Genomic DNA, 16,534 nt, shown 5'->3' with positions numbered 1-16,534 from the left:
GGGGCAGCCCAGGAGGGAGCATCGGCTGTACCCGGGGGTTTCCTCCAGCCCCGCTGGCAGCAGGAGAGGGGGAATGGCCGTAGCCCAGCACCAGGTCCTGGCCCTGGGAAGATGCGATGGCTCCTGTTGCGGTCGTCTGGCGCTTTCCCACTCCCCAGCCCTTCCCAGTCCCAGACTGGAGTGCTGGGTGCGGGGCTGGGCAGGGCAGTCATTTGGGGGGGCTGAGAAAACAACAGACATTTCCCAAGCTCAAAGTTTGCAAAATGCAGAGTGACTCAACCCAGGTAACCCCTCTGCTGGGGCTGGGAGCATTGCGATGACACCCGTGGGCCAATTTACCACCCAACAAGCCCCAGAGCAGCAGGGACAGGGTCCCTATGGATTCTCCCCCCCCAGGGGGGGCTGGGGAGGCCGCAGGATGAGTCAGGGCCGAGCTGCTGGAGGGGCCGGGTACCCGGCTGACGCAAAGCTGCTGTGCTGGCTGCTCTCCCCCTGCCCACGCAGCTCCATCCCCCTCCTCCCGCATACGGCAGCATCTCCCTCTGTCACAGCAGCCCCCTCCCCTCGCCCCCCAGCCCCCTGGGAGGGACAGGCCCACCCTGAGCTCTTGGTGAGAAGGGCCAGAAATAGGATGGCCCCCAACGCTTCCCCCGTCACCCTCCTGGGCATCAAGCCATGGGCAAGAGCCAGTTGGCATCACCCTGGACCTGTGTGAGGGAGAGGAACCAGCCCATGGCACAAGCTGGGGTGCGGGGTCCCACGGGGGAGCATCCTGCCAGGCCCACGGGCTGGGAGCTGAACAGGGAGCTGGAGGAGAAAGAGCAGAAATGCTCGAATGGGAGACAAAACGCAGGAGCTGGCCTGGGGCGGGGCCTGGGGGCTCGCAGCGCCCACCGCCACGCGTGTGCCAGAGCAGCGGGAGCCACCTGCCTTGGAATGAATAGTGCCAGAAAGAAGTTAGAAAGCGATTAGTGCCAGCGCTGGCGGGCGATGTCACACGGTCCCCGGGCACAGCCGCTTGACTCGGCTTCTCGCCACCTTCGCAGGGGCAGGGCAGGCTCCCCGCGGGGAGCGGGGGGCACTGGCAGCTCTCACCGCCTGCCCCGCGGAGCTGGAGATGCTCCTGGGCTGCTTTTCATCGTCCCCACAGCCTCAAGCGAAGCATCTCTGGCGCGCGGGCCGCCGGGGAGGCGCAGAGGGGAGGTGGGATGGCGAGGAGCAGGGGCTGTGCTGAGCTGCTGTGGATGCCCTGCGTCCGGCATCACTTCAGGAGCAGGCGGGTGGTCCGGTCGCCGAGCAGGAGCCTTTGGGGAGGTGAAAAGAGAGAGAAAACTCGGGGTGAAGTGGTTGTGCCATTGCAAGGCTGCAACAGAAACGCAGTGACAGCCCCAGCCTGGGCTCGCCCCGCCAGAAGGCGTAGATGGAGCAAACACGTGGATTTGGGCATGGGTTGGATCTTTGCTGTTGCCCTGTCATGGGAAGGAGAAGGGGAAGGAGTCAACCCTCGGATCTCTCTCTGGAAAAGCGGCTGCTTGCAGCCTTGGCCCGGGGAGCTGGGAAGCAGCCGGGCAGAGCCCCCGGGGAGGCGGCGGGTGGGAAGGGGGGAGAGGGGGGTGTCAGCCTGCACAGCTCCGCTCTGCTCACTGCTGCGGCATCACGTACCTCACCAGCACGCTGACAAGGAGGGCAGCAACCATGGGCCCTACCCAGTAAACCCAGTGGTAGTCCCAGTAGTTTGCTACCAGTGCTGGCCCAAAGGCTCTGGCAGGATTCATGCAGGCTCCGGACACGCCACCGCTGAAAGAAAAACCAACCGACCACATCAGCCCTGCGGGACACGAGACCAGCTCCGTCCCCGTCGCTGCTGGGACAGGGCGATGCACGGGCTGGGCGGGGGTGCTGGGCGGGGGTGCTGGGCACCGGCGTACCCCTCCCGGGGCTCCTTGCTGGGGGTCTGGCAGGTTCAGGCGGCCGCTTGCCGGTGGGCACCAGCCTTCGCTTTGTGAGCCGTCGGGGAAAACCCGGCGCGCGGGGCGGAAACACGAGTGTCGAGTCTATTTTGGGGCTTACTGGGAGCCGGGCTTTTAAACAGGGAAAGCTCCGTGCCGCGCGTAGGCAGCGGAGCGGGGCAGGAGAGACAATAGCGTTTACAGATTAAAGAAAACTGCAACAGATAAATATTTGCACAGGAGGCTCGTGCGGTGTTTAAATAAGAGCTGGGGATCCCGCTAGAGGGGGCACTGCCTTAACTAAACAACCCATTAACATTCATAATTGCGTGCGCTCGTTATGGGATTGCAGTGGCACAAGACCCAGGCCGCTCGCCCGTCTGTGCCACGGCTGAGCCCGGCAGCGTTTCCGCAGGGACACGCGGGCTCCCGGATAAACCCTCCCCTGTTTGCTCAGGGCTTCCTACGGCAAACACGGCCCGCGCGGCCCTTGGGTGTTATCAGCCCGCAGCAGGTACTCGGTGAGGCTGCCCCGGCTCCAGGGCCATGCGCGGGGCTCGAGCCGACGGCCTCTCCCGTGCCCAGCTGGGCTGTGCCCCGCGGCTCTCCCCAAAAATATCCGAGGGGCCAGTGGGCTTATTTGCCATCCCCACGGTGTGCTCGGCTTTCCTCGGTTTCCCCGGCCGACAGGTCATTCCACATCCCTCCCTCCTCGGGCACGGGCACTCGCTCCTCCCTGGTGCAGGATGCCGCGGTGCCAGCCAGGGAGGGAGCGGGGCGGGGGGGACCCTGATTGATGTTGAGTGCTTGGAGCTGCCCCTTGGGCTCTGCTCAGCACCCTCCCCCCAGCCGGTGGTCCCATCCTGACCCCCTGCCCGGTGGCCGCCGATGGCACAGGCTGGCCAGCGGGAACACGCGCGGGGAGAGGACTCGTGCGCTCACCCCGCCAGGATGTTGACCGTGACCGTGAAGCCGATGCAGAAAGGGGCCAGCGGGGTCTTGGTCCTCCCGTTGACGGCGCCCATGCAGGCCACGAGGATGAGGAAGGTGGTCATGGTGATCTCACCCACGAGGACGGCGGGGATCTGCTCATCGGCCGTGATGCTGCTGAAGGCTCCTCCGCTGGCATTGATGTAGCGCTCGCTCGCCGCCACGGCCTGCACGGGGGGAAGCCCTGTTTGTGCTGTCCACGCTCCATATTGTGGCCTTTACCGGGCATATGTGCTCACCGTCAGGAGAGCGTGGGCGGGCGTAGCACCAGGTTAAAGAGGAGCTAATCTCATCGCTTTCCTCCTGAAAGCCAGCCCTAAGCGCCTGGCAAATATAAACTCATTAGCAAAGGCTCTTAGCATCTCTGGAGATAATGAGCCGGGCACCGCTCTCCCGCGGGATGAGCCTCACCCAGCTGCCGAGGGGGTTGAGGTGGCCAAGGGCAAGGGGCAGCACCCAACGCACATTAACCTTACGGCACAGCGCGGTGAGGAGAAGCGGAGGGAAACACCGCGCGTGAAAACGGCTGGAGCTGCAGAGGTACCGAGCATCGTTCTGGGCCTAATTAGCACGCCATAACAAACCTCTGGAGAACAGCTGCCGTTGAGAATTAGCCGGGCCCCAGCGTGCCGTGCACAGGCGGCATCCCCACATCTGGGCGGCTCTGCCAGACCTGAGCCTGCGGCGGGGGGCGAGTTGTCTGAGTCCTGCAGTCAGCCCGTGAAAGCCCTGGGAGGAGGAACGGGGGGCCCGGCCCCCAGCGCCAGGCGAGCCCCACAGCCCCGTCACCTCGTGAGAAATCAGTGCTCTTAGTGACAGGCAGAACCGACGCACCGAGTCCCCCTCGCCCTCCCCATCACTGCTGCTGGGGACCCCGGGGCTGGGCAGAGCAGGGGGGGGCCCTGCACCCCAGCATTAGCCCTGGTTAAAGAGACTCCCCAGGGGTCTGTACCTTGGCCAGGCCGGCTCCCATCATCCCCCCGCAGAGCTGGCAGAGCCAGTAAGGAATGAGCATGGTGATGTTCAGCCCACCGACCAGCCACATGGCCAAGGACACGGCGGGGTTCAAGTGGCCTCCACTGCGAAGGAGAGAGAAGCATCAGTGTGGGGTTCACCCCTCTTCACTCCAGAGACCCCCAGGTGCTTCCAGGGAAGGAGCAGGGACAGGGGGTGTCTCCCGGCGTTGCGGGGTGCTGCAGGCTGTACGGTGCCCCGAAGCCCTGGTGCAGGGAGGTTTACACCATGGCAGTGATGGAGCTGGGACCCAGCCTGGCAGGACACGTGTCCCCGGGGCAGCAGGGAAGGGGACAAGTGCTGTCAGGCAGGGCTGAGGCCTCTGCCAGGATTTTCAAGGTTTATCTGCCCCTGCTCGGTGTAAAGGCAAAGGCAGGCAGGTCTCTCTCTCCACATCCCTGTGCGCTGCCCACCATGGCCCCAGGAAGGGCCGGCAGGAGCCAGCGATCACCTCGATACGAGACCTAAATCATTCATCTCGAAGGTCACATGCAAGACAAACTCAGATACCTTCTAATTAAAACAGATTACCATGAGCCACGTGTTAATGAACGAGTTTCATAACCAATCAGCCCTAATAATAATTGCTGGTGAAGCCGATGAGTCAGAGTGTCTAGGAACTACAATCACATCTTATTCTCCCCCTGTAATTAAAGACCCATCACACCAGAGCAAGAAGTTGTGGTGTTTAGGCTACCAAACGCCTCGGCCGGGCAGGGCTGTGGCTGCAAATACCCCTGGGATGGGTGGGCACCCGGGTGCTGAAGGAGTACGAGTCTGCAAACAAACCCTGGCTGGAGCACCCACTCCCCTGCCCATGAGCATCCCGAGCCAGGCTCCTCTCCAGACACAAATCTCTAAAACCTGACTTTAGGCTAAAACATCTCCCTGCGCAGGACCCCGAGCTGGCTCCTCCTGGCTTCAGAGCTAATGGGGGACCCCTGAGATGCTTCTGCAGTCCCTCACCACAAAGCCCCACCACGCTGCTCCCCTCGCCCATGGCTTCACTGTGCTGAGGGTTTGTGGTGCAGCGGGTGTCCGGCTCAGCTCTGCCAGCACGTGCACCCCGGATCACTGAGTCCCAGCTGCTCAAACCTCACCCCACGGCATTACCCCTCCTAATCAGGCGCTGATAAACTATCAGTCAGGTCGCTCCAGGCTCCACGGCTCGCACGCGAGCTCAGCCAAGCGAGGTTCGTGTCCCAGCCCGGTGTGTTGGGGGGGGGACAGCCCAGAGTCACCCCGTCCCTGGGCTGTGTGGAGCTGCTGACTGGAAGGAAGGGAATGAAACTCCACAGGGACTGTTTCATCTTCTTCCTTCAGGATAAATCTACATCTTCGCGTCAAACAACACCTCTCAACGAGCAGGTTTGTCTAAATGTTGCTTTTGAGTCATTGAAACCATTTGTAAATGGAATCCAAATTTTTCACCCGAAAATACACAGGGGAGTAGCATACTCGGGTCAGAATGTTTTGTTCTGACATCCTTTTAAAAGGAAACATCTCAGCTTTCTGAAGGAAAAGCTGGTTTCATTTTTGACCATTTTTATTAAAAGGGGCTAAAAAGTCACACTCAACAGCCAAGCGAACTCCCCCAAACCCAAGGCAGCGCAGACGCCCACCACCAAAGCAGCCACGCCGTTAGCCGAGAGGCTCGATGGCAGCGCGGCGCTGCTGCAGCCACTGATATTTGGGCAGGAAAGATCCTAAAGGCAGCGTGTGGGGAGACACAAGCATCTCCTCCCGCCCATGCATGGAAAACGTGGGGTGGGGGGGTGCAGAGAGGGTGGCAGGGGGAGCAGGCGCAGCCCCCAGTGCCAACCCCCCCCTTACCTGATGTCTCCCAGCACGGCGACGGTGAGCCCCAGGGCCAGCCCGTGTGCCAGGGCGGGCTGCAGCCTCCCGGTGCCCCCCGTGTCCTCCACCACCGAGAGGCAGCCGATGAAGATGAAGAGCGCGCTGCCCAGCAGCTCGGCCACGCAGGGCTGGACGCAGCGCTCGTACCAGTGGGGCTGTGAGGGTTTGGACTGGATGTCCATGTCCAGCACCTCCTTCACTAGCGGGGGACCACGCTCGACAGCGGCCATGAGCAGGGCTGGAGCAAAGCAGGCAACGTCCTGCAGAGGGGCTTGAGAAACTGGGGATGCAGTCGCTTCTGAGGGGTCCTGGTGCAGGGATGGGGACCCCCAAGGAGCACCCCACGTGTCCTGCTGAAAGGCTGGCACCCTCCTCTGGACCTGTGTGAAGAGGTAGTGGACGGGAGGCTCTAAAAAATGGATTGGATTTGCATTGCTAAAAAAAAAAAAAAGGGCAATAAAAGCTGATAGGCCAGCCCCCAGGAATATAAAAGCTCTTTATCACTGCCGTTCCCTGGTTCAAGGCTTTGAGTTTTTTTTCCTGTAGGGTTTTTTTGTTGTTGTTGTTGTTGTTTTAGGGTTTTCTGCCAAGACTCGGGATGTGATTCCTTTCATGTAGATACCTGGAGTGCTGGCACCTGAGCGAAGCCCAACTGGAGCCTTCCCCGGGCGGCTTTTACCTTCTTGTGGTGCCAAGAGGTGACACGTGCCAGAAGGACCCCGGCACCACGGGGGCATGCAGGCAGCCAGGGGCACCCTGGGAAAGGCCTTGTGTAGCTCTGGGGAGGGAAAAACCACTCCTTAGGAAAAATCACTCCTGGTCACGGCTTAGCTCTAAGTCTAAGCCCAGGTGTAACACAAGAGACCAGAGCCCTTCCCGGCATGGTGCAGTTGAGAGCCCGAAATGCGTGTGGGAGGGGATGCGGGAGGAGCAGGGGGGAAGGCTGCGCCCCAAGAAAGGCACCATGCTGACACAGGGGAGGCAAGCTGGAGCCCCTCACAGCCAGCCCAGGACTCGGAGCAGTGTCCAGGGTTAGGTGTGGAGGGTAGACGCCTCCAAAAACTGCCCAACGTTGGCACTTTAGGGCATGGCAAACACATGAGATTTAACTTGTGTTACGTCAGTAACGCTTAAGGGGCTTTAAAATCTTAAAGACAGCATCAGTGTGGAGAGACCTATCAGCAAACCCCACAGAGAGCAGGTAAAGAAAAACCCTACAGAGCCCAGAGAGCCGGTGAAGTGACCGATTTGCCTCGAGTTACCCAAGGAGCCTGCCTGAACCACAGCCAAAGCTGGTTCCCCAAACCCTTAACCCACGTCCTGCCCAGGGCTCCTCAAGCAGGGGGCCCATACCCCCCTCGCCCTGCTCTCACACGGAGGATTGCTGGCCAGGGTGCCAAAGGGATCCACCAGCAGCTGGGAAAGTTGATGTTGCTCAAACGCTTCAAAGCAAACCTCCCCACAGCCCATGAGGGATCAGGGCCCAGCCTGCGGCCCGAGCGGGGACACAACCCACCCCGCAGGAGACGAGCGCTGTGGCATTTCACCTCCTTGAGCAATCGCCTGCCGCGTTTCGTGTTTGTAGTGGGTAATTAAGGATTGGGGCTTATAGATTTTTTTTTTTTTTCCCCTCTCGTAAGCAAGGGTAAAGAACGCCACGGATGTTTTATGATGTTTTCACAAGACACTGGGGATGGGAAGGAAATTTCCACTTGCCTGTCCCAGGGAGGGCTGTTGCTGGCCACACGATAGACAAGGGTCGGGCCAGAGCTATGAGGGAATCCCAGTTCAGGCACCTCTAAACGAGCCTCTGTCAACGCCTTTCCCCTCCTGAGAGCTTAGTTCCTACAGAAAAAAGGTCTTGGCATCAGGTTATAGAAATCACTGGAATATGGAGAGTGAGTGCCGGCGCTGGCTGATCTTTGGGGCTCCTCTTTGAACCACCTGCACGGACCTGTAGGACAGGAAAAAACCTGATCCAGTCTCATCAGCTCACAGAGCACAGTCACCTGGACCCAGGTACATCGAATCTGTCCGTCATCACACCTCCCAGCACAACCAGACCAGGGTTTCACTGGGAGGCATTAAATCAGGCAAAAGGAATCCACATTTCATTTAGTTTTTGGGGTATTTATGACGAGAGATTAATGTAACACGTATCCAGATTTCACTTGGCACTTCTTCCCAGCAGCTCAAAGTGCTGAACAAGTGCTGCTGCCATCGTGTCAGCGCACCAGGAGGTGGCTGAGCTGCCCCAGATCACCGGCAGCGTGGACAAGCCCCAGGAGCCAGCCCACGGCTCTGCCGCTCCTTGGCCAGGGCAGAGGCAGCAAAACGGCCCCTTCCAGACGCTGCTGCCACAGACACGGCGCAGGAACGCTGCTGCCAGTGATGCCATCACACGCAGACCGTGGCCGTACAGGCTGCCGCGGAGCGATGGCTTCGGAGCACTGGAGGGTCACAGCCCAAAAGTGAAGATTAACTCCGTGTCCTTGGCTTTTAAACATTTACCATTTTTCTTCGGGGAGCAGGGATGTTTGCCTGAGCCTTCTAGAGGAAATGCTCTGCCTTCAGGCAACAAAGGAATTAATTATTGCTAAGCACAGGACCGAAACAACAAAAGTGTGATCCTGAGGGAACTTCTTCCCCCCATCAGTAGGAGCTCCAGCCAAGTGGCTCCGCACCAAGTGCCAGCCAGCACCGCCCGGGCATCCCGTGTCTGCCACACGGCATGACGGAAAAATCGCTGGAGGAAACTGGCTCGGGAAATTTCAGCACTGTGCAAAACACTGACTGATTTGTTTTGGAAGATTAGGGAAAAGGAAGCATTTTTTGCAGGGCCATGGCTGATGGGCTGCTAACTGAGCAGTTCAGTTGGCAGTTTCTTGCCTTTCCTGCTGGAGTTCAGGGAACGCTGCTGCTCTCTAACCACTGCCTCGGCATGAGGACGGTTACAAGGGAAAATAACACTCCCTGTACGTAGCCCAAGTTAACGTCAAAAACAGGGACAAACCCAAAGCAATAAAATAAGGATGCTATTTTCAGCACCTGTCAGCTGTGGCTCCTAAAGTGCTCTCAAGCACATAAATCCCACCTGAACCTCCTGATGGACAAACGAGGCTGAGCAATCACTTGGCTCATCACCAACTCATCCCAGCACACCCAGCGAAGGGGCAGGATGGGCCCTGGCAGCGCGGGAGGGCGGGTGGGCAAAATACAAACTACCCATGTAGGAATTACCCCAAGTTTTCAGCTGTGCTACACTGAGAAGTGCCAAAGGAGCTGCAAGACAAAGGGATGTGGGGTTGTTCAGCATGGTCAGAAGTCCCACTGCCGGCCAGACGAGCATGGGCAAAGCGAGGAGCTCCGGCCCAAGGGCTCCACCGAGGCTCAAAGGGAACAGCATCGTCTCGGCACGCACGGGGCTGCCTGGACTCTCCCATGCAATCAAAGGTTGACAGCAGCAATATACATCATCTATATTTATCATCACGAATTGGCAGAGGTGGTGTTGGATTTCTCATATGCTCACCCTGAACTGTGACTTCCCTGCCCTCACAGCTCTTGAGCAGAATACGCTTTCCCTAACACGTAATAAGTGATTGCTGCAGACCTAATTTAAGCTACATCGCAATCCAACGTTACTCCATTGTCATTCTGAGAAGAGGCTGCTCCAGCACCTGCCTTTTCTTTAGAGATGCCCCTAACACACAAAGAAAACCACCCTGCTCTTAGCACCCTTTGCCCCTCACGGATAAGATTAAATACTTGGCACCAAGGTTTACTCAGTAAGCTTGACAGAAACTACGCTCGTGGGAAAAGGCGTGGGGATGAGAACAGATAAATCTGTTCATATTAGCAGACACTTATTTTTGTCCTTGTTTGTGCTTGCACCGATTTGTTAAATAAATGACAACAGCAACTGTGTCAATTAGTACAGGAAATGGTGGTACAAAACAAGCAACAGCTTCGAAAGATCCTTTTTAGGGACCGTAGAGAACATTTCCCATCTCCATCTACCTGGATAGAAACCCCCTATTTTATTCAGCCCCCCACGCAATGTTTCATTCTGTTTCTCTCTGCTTCATCCCACGGATCTGCAACCTTTCATTTGCTTTTCTATACGAACCATCGCACCCAAACTCAAAAAAGCACTTCAGCGGACACTGAAGGACAAGCTCAAGTGCCATTAACGATGAACAATGCTGAAGTGGGGGACTTGAGCGTATGTGGAGTCTCTGTTGAATCAGTGCCAGTACATTTCACAGGACAGACTTGCGACTGCATGTCTATAAAAAAAAGTTACCAACAACGTATTTCAGCGCTGCACAATGGTGTTGTTGCAAGGAAAGACCCCAGCGCAGCCAGCATCCGTGGTCAGCTCTTTTAAAAAGCAATAAAGAAGGCAAAGGCAACTCATTTGACACTGCCTTATCTTTACCGTATTTATCTTGGAGACTGATAGTCTTAATGATTACACAACTGTTACTGAATGAGAACTTGCAGAATTATTTGCAGCTCGTAGCAGTAACACAGGTTAGCTGACCTCTGCCCATTTATAGATCCCAGATTGCATAATAGTTTTACTTCAAATTGCTACCGTAATGCTCGAGTGCAGATGGAAATTTCCAAGGGTTCTTAATACAGACTTACTGCTGCTTGTTGGAAAGAGGGGATAGATTTGGGTCAGTTCTGCATATACAGAGTAGACTGGTTTTTGAGAAGGGAAAATAACCAGTAGGATGAAGCCACACTTAGACCTTAATTCTGGTATTTAACATTAAAATCCACCAAGCTCTCAAAGAAGGGACGGATGCTGCTAGTCCCATGCAGCAGACACACATGCACATCCTCCCTGCAATTACCTAACACTTGGCTCCCCACAACTATCCCAAGGCCGACTACAACAGAGCGTTTCTGCCCTCAATAACCACGTTTCCCCGTGCCCCAGTGGCAGAAAGACCTGAAAAATCTTGTAAGCATGAAATGAGGAACTGGTAAGTCTGCAGAGAAGCTTGAGATGCTAAACACCAAGTTAACAACTGCTTTTCATTCAGTTCCTAGAGCTGGGTAATCTCTGTAAGGAACTAAATAAGTTAATTTTCTAGAAGAGGACTTCTTTTATCCGTCTTTTGAGTGAGTAGGCAGTGCTCAGGCATGGGTAACGTGGGTGGAACACAGTAAAGTGCGATCACCTAAACTGTGGTTGAAGCTTGGACAGAGCGAGGATCAACACCCAGGAGCAGATACGAGGATTTTCTTGTACCTGTCGGGAACAATTTGTGACAGGCGTCTCGGAGGCAGGCAAGGACCACGTGCTCCGACTCCCTCGGTTTGCCATGACAACTGCGCTCAGCAGCCTCGTCGTGCAAATCCTTCGTAGCCACAGACCCTGGGAGAAGCAAAGAGGATTAACAGGATCTTGCTTCCAGAACAGCAAGTACGACCAGACGCCCTTCCCCTGGCTGCCCCTTCCTGCTCCCCACGGTCCCTGGTAGGGCCCCGCCAGCAGGAACTGCAGCCCCCCGCAGCCCAGACCCAGGGGTCTCCTTTCAAAGCCCCCCACAGGGCCGCAGTTAGCCTGGCTGTTGTCCCCTCCAGAGGTCCCATGTCACCCTGCTCCCCGGATGCGCAGCACACGGGAGGGACAGCCCAGCTGCCCACCCTGCGGTCGAAACGGAGCGGGATGGTGGGGAGATGTGACTTGTCAGGAGCTCCACAACCCGTTAGCATGACAGCGAGGAGCAACATGCCCATCTCCTCACTGTAGGAGACTTCCAGGAGAACTTTTCCTATCAATGACCCCAAAGCTCCTGCTGTTACAGACACAAAAACTATGCTCAGTAGGAAAGAGGAAACTATTCAAGTACTTTCAAGTGATCTTCAACAGAACGACACAGGTGTGGCTATGACACAGAGACCAGAGCTAAATTCAGGGCCCATCTGAGATACCCAGTGGCCAAGAGGCCAGGTTGTGCCCTTATCCAGGGCGGGTCCCAGCCAGGCCCAGCTCCCAGCCTCTTCAGGCAGCACCCCGTCGCGGGCAGTGACCCCACGGCAGCCGGCGAGCTCCTGCAGGCAGGGCCAGCAAAACCCTTGGAGCATCAGGGGAAGGTGCCTGCGGGGCAGGAGGTCGCAAAGGGAACGGCCGAGGTCCCGTGCCATAGTTGGCTGGTTGGGGCAACACAGCTGACTTTCGCCTTGCAGTTCAGGCAAGCTTCAATGATTTTTCCTTTTTTTTCCCCCCTTTAAACAAACCATTTGCAGGGATGAGTTTTCTTGTGCTGTTGGTACCAGTAATGCAGGCAAAAGGCTGGGCTGGGAGCAGGAGGAGGCAGAGACTCACCGTGCAGCTCAAGGGAGCCACTGCCGACAGGCAGAGTCACGCGAACCGCAGCAGCACAAGGCAAAGGCCATCTCTCCTGCCTAGAAAACGTTTCTCAGCCCTTTTCAGCTAGTGGCTTTCCAGCAAAGTAGCATTGTTTCAGCAGCACCAGGCACTCTCCAAACCCAAATATTCCCTGAAGAGAGGTGAAAGATTTATTTATTTTAGTTAGCGTGATCCTGAGAGCAAGACTGCCCACACCCGCTCTCCCCCCACGAGCTCCCGAGGTATCACAAATTCCTTTGATCGTGTTGTAGCCCTGAAGCACAAGGTGACCTACTTTCTTCACCACTGTTGGCTACTGAGTTAGAAGAGACTCTTGAAGACTTCTTGCAGGAATGATTTCCCTTCTCCTAGCGGGATGCTGAACCGTTTAGCTGAACAGCTGCAAGACGGAAAGTCAGACTCATCCAGACGAAGAGCAAACAGGGCACCATCGTGCCTCTCATCCCACGGCACCAGCTCTGCTCCTGTGCCGCGTTCTTCAGTGCTTTCCTCAGATGAACAAGTTATACAGGGACCTAAAATAGAAATTGATGAGCAGAAATTTCACCAGTATGTGCCTCATGCTAGCAGAGACATCATTTCCAAACACAGAGAGGATTAAACTATGACAAAGACAAAAAAGACTGAGAGGGCCGTCTCCTGTAGGGAGCCACACTCAAAGCCCATTTGTACGAAAAACGCAACAGCTCAGTGGCTGCATCTTAATGTCAACCAGTTCAAAGGGAACAGATCTGCTTGTTCCAGAGCAGGTAAGACTTCAGCTTGGCTCCCACTCATAAAGATCTGTTACAGGAGGCTCAAGGAATATGCTTTCAAAGGGGGTCTTGCCAAAATTAAATTGATAGTAGAGATTGGGCTTTTATGCCACTATGTATTCATTCATTTTATTCAAAAGAAAATCAGCAGGATAGTCTTGTTGCCACAGAGCAAGCATTAGTCACTGCACAAGAAGACTCCTGCAGTGCAGAGGGTGTTGCAAGGCTTTTGGTTTGTTGGTGGGTTTTTTTTGGTGGTGGTTTTTTTTTTTTTTTTTTTTTTTAATTCCTGATTCTTACTAACAGAGACATTAACTGTCAGGTAACCTGTCAAACTTAGCTATGAGCAGATATGTGACACTACACATTGTCTCGTTTCCCCCATCTTCATATTTAAGCACCTTTGACTCAGCTATTTCAGATACTCTTCGTATGTTAATTCAAGCCAAGAGGTTTTTCAGGATAGACACCATCTCTTGGCGGGTGCTTGTGCAGCACCCAACCCAGGTAATGCTAACGCCAGCAAGTCAGACCGGAGCCGTCCGTGGCTGGAGATCAAGGAGCAGAACATCAAAGACTACCACAGGCAGAGCCAGATGGCTCGTCAAAGCCATACCGAGGAGTCTCAGATACCGAGAGGTTTGTCATCCATTAATAAGTTCTTACTCCATAAACCGCAAGGAAGAAAATTGCATCCACGTGAATACACAAGGAATTAGCTTCTATACATGCTAGAATGAGAATCCTGAGAGACCACGGGCGAGATTTAAGGACAGTCAGGTACGTGGTGGCGCTGGAGGGGAGGTGAGAGCAGACTCGCGGTGGCTGCAGAGCACTGGCAGGGCCGCCAGCACCACGCTTCGTCCCCAGGGGCTCACCCGCCACCCACCCGCGGGGACACACCACTCACATGGCTCATTCCCAAATGACGGACCCGCCTCTACGACAGCGCTGACGCGGGCTGTGAGGACAGAGCAGGTCTAAGCCTGCTCCCCAACACCACCGATTCTGCTGATAAAAAACCCACCGAACTCCATTATCTCAGTTCACCTGAAGCAAAAGGAATCTGAAACACAGCACCAGGTCCTAGCTCAACCACATCCCCCCCCCCCCAAGCGCTACAGCCCACTCTGAAGGTGGAAGAAGTAAAACATTTCCTGTTGTCCATCTCAGGAGCACCGCACTGCTTCTGCAAAATGGAACCAAACCAGTAAAGTACCCAACCCGTAGTCATGCTTTCATAACATCACATCTTTGATCTAGCAAGTGAGTTTGCAAGACAGCACGCACCCCACAGGAGCAAAGCTCTCCTGTGAGTCAGAGCATCTGTGGGTGGGAGGCCCTCGTATGCTATACGCTCATTAAAAGCAAGAAAAGCAACTTAATGGTCCACAGCACCAAGATGCAGTACTGACGAAGTCCAAAAAAGTTTGAAGATGGCAGCATCCAAATAAAAGACTTACCAGGATTTAGACTTGGGGAAATAGCCTTTGGGCAAAGGGAAAGGGCTGCGTGGGGGCGAAGGGGCACGAAGGTGAGACAAGCACCTCAGAACCCCAACCTACATAGGCAGCTGCAATATAGCAGTTCTTTTAGAAAGTTGTTTCATTTCTCCTCAAATGTAGAACAACAACAAATAAAACAAACAAACAAACCCCAACAACCACCCAGTCCAAACCAACTGTCAGTGAAGAGATCCTGTGTTCTAAAGCTACCACAATTTCAGACAGCTCAAGGCCTGAGCTAGCAAAGATGTTAAAAAGATCAGGGGTAAGTATATTTTCAGAGTACCCGTGCTTTAGGTATCAATAGCCAAGCTTCTGGGCAGCATGAAACCACGTTAGCAGAACTGAGAAGTAAACTTTTACTAGACTGTGGCCCAGTCAGCAAATCTGACCCATCTTTCCATCAAAGCGTAGGTTGGTTTCATGGACAGCACAGCCACAGTAAAAACCTGCTCTTCCAACTGATAGAGACTGACAGCAAAAGAGGAGGAAAAAACCACTGCGAATATAACAGAACCGACTGAGATTCTTGAGTTCTTTGACCTTTTCTCAAGCCCCTGTCCCAGCACCCTTGTCATTTTGTCAGCATCGCATTAAAGCCCTTTCAGCTGTCAGGCTCTGCCTCCTCAACAAAACCAGGACAGTAGAGGGAGGACACAAAGGTGTTTCCATAAGGAACCTCTTCAGTTTTTAAGCTCTGAATAGGGACAGCAAATTTGCACTGGCAGTTTCAAATAAGGTTTTATCCATATAATTTTTCCCTTGTGACTCTGATACTCTTGTCTTCTAGAGGTTATCAGAGAGTTGTCTTTACTCAAACCCTAAGGTTCTGGACCTTTAGAGGTGTGTTCCTTGCACAGACCTTCTGAAGGAGCAGACACCCAGGAAGTAGTGGCATACTGCTATTCCTCTTCATGCCAGTTGAGTATCTACTCTTACACAGCGACACAGGTTAACTGAGGAGAAACTGTGCACTGAAGACTGGCAAGGAGGCAGGATGCTTTTATCTTCTTCCAGGTCTCTGGCATAAACGCTATGTTTAGCTAGGCAGTACGTTTGGAGGACTCAAACTAATTAAGACAGATTCATAGATCCTGACTGAATTTAGCTCCTTGGGTTCACGTGAGGGTAAGACAGAGCAATGGCACAGTGGGAATGAAAAACAGTCAAAAACTCCAAGTAACAACAGGGTGAAAGCAGAAGGCAACCCCCAGAAGGTGCAGGCCGTTAAACGCAGCAGGCGAACCGCTCCCACGCAGCAGAACGGCTCATCAGCGAGTCCACTCCCAGTCCAGGCAGCAGGCGCCTGCTGTGGGAAACTGCCCAGCTGCAAAGCCCACAGCCCCTGGTTACAGCTGCGCTCAGGAGGGAGCTGGGATGGCAAGGTGAAAAAATGAGACGTGTCCTTCTGGTCTCCTGCATCTGCAGAGAGAAAGGGTCAACGCTAATGCAGGCGCAGCTTGCACATGTCTCTTCACAGAAGAGGGGTACAGATAAGCCCAAACATCTAAAACGTGCAGGCATAAACATACCATCGATATTGTTATCTAGGAAGCAAAGGTTATAAGCTCCTTTCATAACTGCACAGTCCATCCCTTCCCTTTGGGGGCAGAGTTTACACGAACACTTTGCAAAGGCCGAGCAGAGCATTAACCAAAAACTGTGTTTCTGTGCCTTGTCCTTTAAGAAATCAGCTTGACACCAACATAACAGCAGGTGGCCTGTAGCTACCAGTGACTGAAACAGTGACAGAGAGCAGGGCAGTGAAGGGAAGGCCATTTCTTTTTATTACTGCTGTTCCTCTGAAATTATGACTGTCACTTCTAAGAACTGTTTACTTTTCCTGGTATCTCAACAATCTCCTCCCCCACATCGCCAGTCCAAGCCCATGTCAGTTACTTCCAAAGCCAGGTATTCTTACACATACAGCATGGAAACGGTTGCTTATGCTTGCAACTGCTTAGAAACCCACTCTTGGTGAGGCGTTTGGTGAGAGAGGGAAAATGCAGTCACTGAAATGGATATAAATAGGTAATTTCTAAAGAGTAAGACACTAGGCAAATTATAAATACT

At 54.6% G+C, this 16,534-nt stretch overlaps 1 protein-coding gene across 3 annotated transcripts; it reads right to left on the bottom strand.

The window, feature by feature from the left end:
• Positions 1-612: 612 nt before the first annotated feature.
• AQP8 (aquaporin 8) lies at positions 613-16,420 on the bottom strand. 3 transcript variants are annotated; one of them, XM_074840310.1, is made up of 8 exons: positions 12,476-16,420; positions 12,157-12,331; positions 7,527-11,202; positions 5,787-6,190; positions 3,892-4,018; positions 2,892-3,106; positions 1,663-1,797; positions 613-1,304 (listed from the first exon to the last, which is right to left on the bottom strand). In XM_074840310.1, the coding sequence occupies exons 4-8, from the start codon at positions 6,038-6,040 to the stop codon at positions 1,262-1,264; spliced, it is 774 nt and encodes a 257-aa protein (XP_074696411.1). In that variant the 5' UTR covers positions 6,041-6,190; positions 7,527-11,202; positions 12,157-12,331; positions 12,476-16,420; the 3' UTR covers positions 613-1,261. The 3 variants fall into 3 exon arrangements, with proteins under 3 accessions (XP_074696411.1, XP_074696413.1, XP_074696412.1); XM_074840312.1 differs by lacking the exon at positions 1,663-1,797; XM_074840311.1 differs by lacking the exons at positions 7,527-11,202; positions 12,157-12,331; positions 12,476-16,420 and adding an exon at positions 6,433-6,621.
• Positions 16,421-16,534: the final 114 nt, after the last annotated feature.

The sequence above is a fragment of the Strix aluco genome, chromosome 15, assembly GCF_031877795.1.
Source record: "Strix aluco isolate bStrAlu1 chromosome 15, bStrAlu1.hap1, whole genome shotgun sequence".
NCBI lineage: Eukaryota > Metazoa > Chordata > Aves > Strigiformes > Strigidae > Strix > Strix aluco.
This window is presented reverse-complemented; position numbering and strand designations above follow the sequence as displayed.

Coding starts and splice junctions, on each gene's coding strand:
- AQP8 (XM_074840310.1), bottom strand. CDS start 6,040: ATGGCCGCTGTCGAGCGTGGTCCCCCGCTAGTGAAGGAGGTGCTGGAC. Junction 3,107..3,891: donor TGGGAGCCGGCCTGGCCAAG/GTACAGACCCCT, acceptor CCCCCCGTGCAG/GCCGTGGCGGCGAGCGAGCG. Junction 1,798..2,891: donor ACGGTCAACATCCTGGCGGG/GTGAGCGCACGA, acceptor TTTTTCTTTCAG/CGGTGGCGTGTCCGGAGCCT.